General features: G+C 37.3%; 1 protein-coding gene across 1 annotated transcript; it reads right to left on the reverse strand.

Moving 5' to 3' along the window:
- LOC109826279 (cytochrome P450 71A1-like) lies at window positions 1,270–3,641 on the reverse strand. Its single transcript, XM_020393290.1, has 2 exons — window positions 2,718–3,641; window positions 1,270–2,029 (listed from the first exon to the last, which is right to left on the reverse strand). Exons 1-2 carry the CDS (start codon window positions 3,603–3,605, stop codon window positions 1,415–1,417), a joined length of 1,503 nt encoding a protein of 500 aa, XP_020248879.1. The 5' UTR covers window positions 3,606–3,641; the 3' UTR covers window positions 1,270–1,414.

Here is a 6,000-nt window from a genome sequence, read left to right on the forward strand (position 1 = left end):
ATAGAGTTCATCTTGGTTGGAGTCCAATACTATGTGATGTCTAAGCATATTGATATCAAATATCATTGGGTAAAAGATATCTTCAACAAGAAAAACCATGCAGACGATCGATACAGATGAAAATAGTACAAATATGTTGATGACCATTCTACCTAGAAACAAGCTAGTTTGACTATTGTTGGAAGATCGTTAGAATGGTGGTTACTGTTGAGGTGATTAATATGTGAGTATAGTCCCGCATTGGATAAGATAAGAAAGAGTGATGAGTTTAAATAGGAGTTTGAGTCAATACGTGATAGCTATAACCTTTGAGTTAAAATTTATTCCTAACTTCTGTTTAAGGCCAATCAACTCTAAATTGGGCTTGATGCCTCTCCCAACAATGGTATCAGAGCTAAGGTCATGGTCCAAATAATTTTAAAAAAACATATGATCTTCGATGTAAAGCCCGATGGTGTCGGGAGAATCCACGGATGCGCATAGGAGGGATATAGTCTAGTTAGCCACCATGAGTAAAGTGGTAGAAGTTCCTAGGGATGTTTGATAGCTATGTGCTGAATGCATTGTCTGGTTAGCACATGAGTGGAGTGGTGTAAAAGTTTGTGAATTGGTTAGCCTACGAGTTAAGTGGTGCAAAAAATTAGTGAATTCCATGGAAGATTGAATTATAGCTGAATTGAAATACTCACAAATTAAAGGAGAGTGTTGAGGTGATTAATATGTGAGTATAGTCCCGCATCAGATAAGATAAGAAAGAATGACGAGTTTAAATACGAGTTTGGGTCAATATCTGATAGCTATAGCTTTTGAGTTAAAATTGATTCCTAACTTCTGTTTAAGGCCAATCAACTCTAGATTGGGTTTGATTTCTCTCCCAACAGTTACATCCATCGAGTCCTGAAGGAGGATATGGGATCCCTCCTACGTGGAGAAAAGTCTGACTTGTGGAGGATATGGAATCCCTCCTACGTGGAGAAATATCCTACTTGGTTGCTTCCTAAGTTATGGGTTTTTTGTGATTTTGATTTAAATAATTCCCAAAGTTGTGGGGTGTGAAGAGATCTTACTTTGAATAGCTTCCTGAATTATATATTTCATGTGAGAAAGCAGTCCGTTCCTAGAGGAGGAAAAAGATGATGTTAATAATTAAGGAGGTGAAATTTACTATGACTCTAAACAGAACTCATGGGAAAGGTTCACTTAACCAAAATTAAAAGATTATTCATGATAGATACACAGCAACAATTACAACAGCATTAACATCGAGTGAAGAGACAAATTGAAACTTGTTCGATGGTACGGGTAACAAGACCTAGTAGCACATGCACCTAGCGTAGCAGACGAGGTGAAGAGTTCAGAGACTACCAACAACGTGTGTTATGTCTATAATTATTACATACATATTAACTAGTCTTTACGCCACAGCTAAGAATTTAGCAACAAGATTAGGACTTTCCTCCTTGCGAGATGTAAGTCCAGGGGTCTCATGCATATCAAGATCCTCCCTTGACAGATTTTCTGGCATTGACCATTCAAACCTGTTCACAAGATTCGCGAGTGCAAGCTCTACGTTGTGCACTGCAAAGTTCATGCCCGGGCAAATTCTTCGACCTGCACCAAATGGAATGAACTGGAAATCGTTTCCTTTGAAATCTATCAAACTGTCCATGAATCTTTCAGGTTTGAATTCATCAGGTTCTTCCCAAAACTTTGGGTCTCTTGCAAGCGCCCAAGCGTTGATGATGATTCTTGTATTCTTGGGTATTTTATAACCTGATAATTCACTACTTTCTGTAAGTTCTCGAGGGAGCAGCAATGGAACCGGAGGATGCAGCCTCATAACCTCTTTTATCACTGATTTTAAATAGCTCATCTTGCTCAAATCTTCGTCTCTGATCATGTCTTTGCCTCTTGCGTTGCCTCTCACCTCATCTTGCAGTTTCTTCATGACTTTTGGATTGCGAACGAGTTCTGCCATACTCCATTCAAGTGTGATGTATGATGTATCAATTCCCGCAGCAAACATATCCTATAAAAATCTCACGTCAGGTTTTAAAGTTACCAAGATTTTCTCCCGGAAACCATCTTTAAAAAGGGGACACTATACAAATATCACCTTTGATTGTCAACTAAATATAATCCTCTTTTCAAGGGGCTGGTGCAACATCTTGACCCACTTTCTGCTCAATTTTTCTCTGAAATCCCAATAACAAACTTAAAAAACTCAGTTGAAGTCACATGACTTATATCCTAACTACCAACGCCATGTGTCTTCAACATGCATTTTTCAAGGAAAATATACGATATCAGAGAAAGTTTTACCAGAAAGTAGATGATGGAGGTTGCTTGCACCACAAATGAATCCTCTTAAAGGTTATTAATTGACAATCAAAAGTGATTTCTATATAGTAACCTTATTTCAAAAAGGTGGTTTCCGGGAAAATTAGTAACATCATAAAATTTTAGGAATACGCGGATACCCGGTCCTAGCATCAAATTAAAATTCTACCCTTGAAGTTTTGTTGCTGCAAATTGGTTACCTGAGTGAAAAATCTCTTGTTGCAGGTAGACCACCTAAAAGGGTGAACAAATTTCACTCAGGGGGTCTATTTGAATCAATAGAACTGTAGGGGAAATAAGTTCAATTTTGGCGATAGGAGGTGGTTTATCCGCAATTAAACCGAAATATTATGATAAGAAATACGTTAAGAACTTACCATTAGTATTGCTTTGATGTTTCCTCTTGTAAATGGAAAATCAACACTAGGGTCATTCTCAAGTGAGAGCAATACTTCGACAAAATCTCTATTGTTGTTATGAGAAACGTCATCCTTCAACCGCTTAGCCTTATTATTGATAACCTCCTCAAGAATGTTATCCCATCTCTTAGCATTTCTCTTTCCCCTCCAATCCAGACTGAAGATATCAAGCCATCCAATCAGTGGGAAGAAGTCGGCAGGATGAAAAGCCCCAACGAGAGCAGAGTTCTCCTCAATAAGCATATGCAGCATGCTTTTCTTTTCTTGATCTCTAAAGAGGTCGTTGGAAACAACTCTAGTGACAATATTAGTAGCAAACATATTCAGTATGCTGCTCATATTCACATAACTTTGGGACGTTTCATATATGATGGCCATCATACACTCTACCTCTTCTTCTCGTGCGTGTTGAAAACATTGGACCATCTTGGTACCCAAGAGATGAGTAACACATAGCTTTCTTGCTTTCCTCCAATACTCTCCGTAGGGTGCAAATGCTATGTCATCGCTTCCATGAAGAAGAGTCGCCATGATCTTTGAAGGTGGTCTACTTGCAAATATGATATCTTGAGTTTTCATGATCTCACACGCGATTTCTGGTGAAGAGACGACGAGGGTGGGAACTTGACCAAGTTGTAGAAGCATTATAGGCCCATGCTTGATTGATAGGGAACGGAGAGAACGATGAGGGAGCGAGCCAAGCTGGTGGAGGTTGCCTATCAAGGGAAGTTTTGGTGGAAATGGAGGGAGATTGAGCTTGTTTGAATTTGTTCTCTTGATGCTCAGAAGCAGCAGTACAAGAGGAGAGATTAAGAGTAGAAGACCAAGTATAAATGTTTCGGACATTTTGAAGAGATGATAGTGTAGCGCTTCTCCTCTTTGTTGATGCTTTTGCTATATATATATATTTGATAAAGATGAAAATAGAGATATTTGTCGGTTAGTTAATTTGTGACTTGAACTAAGATTCTTCTACACAATTATTTCTTTATCTTTATTAGTGGAAATATGTTACAAGTTTCACATCAGTTTTTCTTTCACTTGTGATGAAACGTTTCACCATGGCCACCTGAGATATTGCACATCACTGCATCCTCGCTCATTGGAGGAGAGCAAAAGTTTATTTGACTATAAGCTTATGTCGTATCAAGAGTTTGTAAACCTTATATTGTTTACGATATACATTTTCAAACATTAAGATTTGGTATGCTAAAGAGACCTAAAATTTCCTCCTAGATGTCACTATCAAGTTAAAATGGGAGTTTGCGTAATGGCTCTGAATCTGGATCACAGAGGATGTGTTTGTTCGTCTTAGCATCACACACAGTCCGGAAACAAAATGACCACAAAATTTATGGCGATGTGTTGAGATTATCTGACTTGTTTTCCCTGCACGCCTCGTATAGTTGATAGACCGAAGAAGCAAGCTGATAATGCAGAGAAGGGCATACGCACAAAGAGGGCCACCACAAAGAATATTGGTTAGCACTCTTCTTCTCTTGAACGTGTTGTATTAATCAATATGCCGTGTTCAAATTTCAATTACGACTCTTCTTCTTGGTGAGTAGCTTATATATTCTTCGTACACCATTTGTTTAAGTTATCCTTGTTAGTGGAGGCTCGTTTTCAAGTAGAAAATCAGTTGTCCTTTTTTACTGTGGAAATTAAGAAGTGTTAATCCAGGACGTCCACTTGTTTATTATTGCATCCGCATTCAATGTAGGAACAGAAGTTTATTTGACTTTAAGCTTATATTGCTCATGATATGTTCAGAATACATAAGATTTAGGACGCTAAAGAGATCCAAGCATCCACTATAAGAAATTACGTGGGCTGAAAACCTTCGTTATTGTATGCTAAAGACAGGAAAAAATCCTTTCGTCACCCGTCGTTGTAGCCTTCTTCGCTAAAGGGCTACGAAGGTTATAATATCCGTCATTATAGAGTCTATAACGACAGAACATATTACCGTCGTTCATATCTGCGATGGTAATTATCATCATCATTACCATTAGTGACAGGGATTTTTTTCCCGTCGTTTATATCTGCGACGGTAATTATCACCGTCGTTACCATCAGTGATGGTGATTTTTTTCCCATTGTTACTGTAAAATGACGGTTTGTCATTCCCGTGGTTGTTGTGTAACGACGGGTGAGATCCTCGTCGTTGAATACCTATTAATGACGGTTGGATACCGTCGTAGAAGTCCTCATGGTGGGTAATTAGTAACCCATCAACGATGGTGTTTTCCCTTCGTTGAGGTAATAAATAAGGTTTATAAAACCGTCATTGTAGACTACAAATTTCTAATATATATTAATGATAATTTTTTTATTCATAGGCAACTATCATAGAAAACCTTCATATTATTCTCAACATGACACTGAGATTCACAACACAAATATATTAAAAATACCCAATAATTAATAAAAGAGAAAACAAAAACTCCATGCATTAATAACATCAATAAATAAATTTCCACAGTATTCAAATATTCAATACTAATAATAAGAGTTAATATCCCAATTGTTCCAAAGAAAAATACGTAAAACTATCAAAAGCAAATTAAAGTAAAAGTTACAGAAAGACAAATATTTTTATCTCTAATCAATGTCAAAAAGAAGACTCGAGCTACCCCCTCTCCTAGTCTTGCATGGATAGCTTAAAAAGTTAAAAAAAGTCACATAATTAAAAAATATCAATTAAGCAAATATTATCTTATTAAGTAAAAATCACATTTTCTCTAATGCAAGTAGTCAATCATATGTCATATGGCATGTGATTGCAAAAAATAACGATTCTTGGATGTGGAAGCAAATGAAAAAAACTAAGAGATAAATCTATACTTCACTATGTGAGGGGGTTGATAATCTTTTGAATTTTCTTAGTACATGTTTCAATAACTCAAAATCTCAGTTATCTGCTCTGTACTATGCTCTTTCCCCAGCTTCTCAAAGGGTGCCATGGCATGATACAATGTGGGACAAAATGTGCTACCCTAAACATTCTTTCATCTGTTGGCTTACGGTTCAAAACAGACTGCTTACCCAGGATAGACTGATGAGAAGAGGTGTTATAAATGCTAATATGTGTTGCTTATGCTCGGGTGATGGTCTGGAAAGTCATAATCATCTTTTCTTTGAATGTGGTTTCTCAAGTGAAGTGTGGAACTGTATTATGAACTGACTAAAATTCAAATGGAAGGCATGTGATTAGAGGCTCCTCGTGGACTGGTATTGT

This window comes from Asparagus officinalis, chromosome 10, assembly GCF_001876935.1.
Source record: "Asparagus officinalis chromosome 10, Aspof.V1, whole genome shotgun sequence".
Classification (NCBI taxonomy): domain Eukaryota; kingdom Viridiplantae; phylum Streptophyta; class Magnoliopsida; order Asparagales; family Asparagaceae; genus Asparagus; species Asparagus officinalis.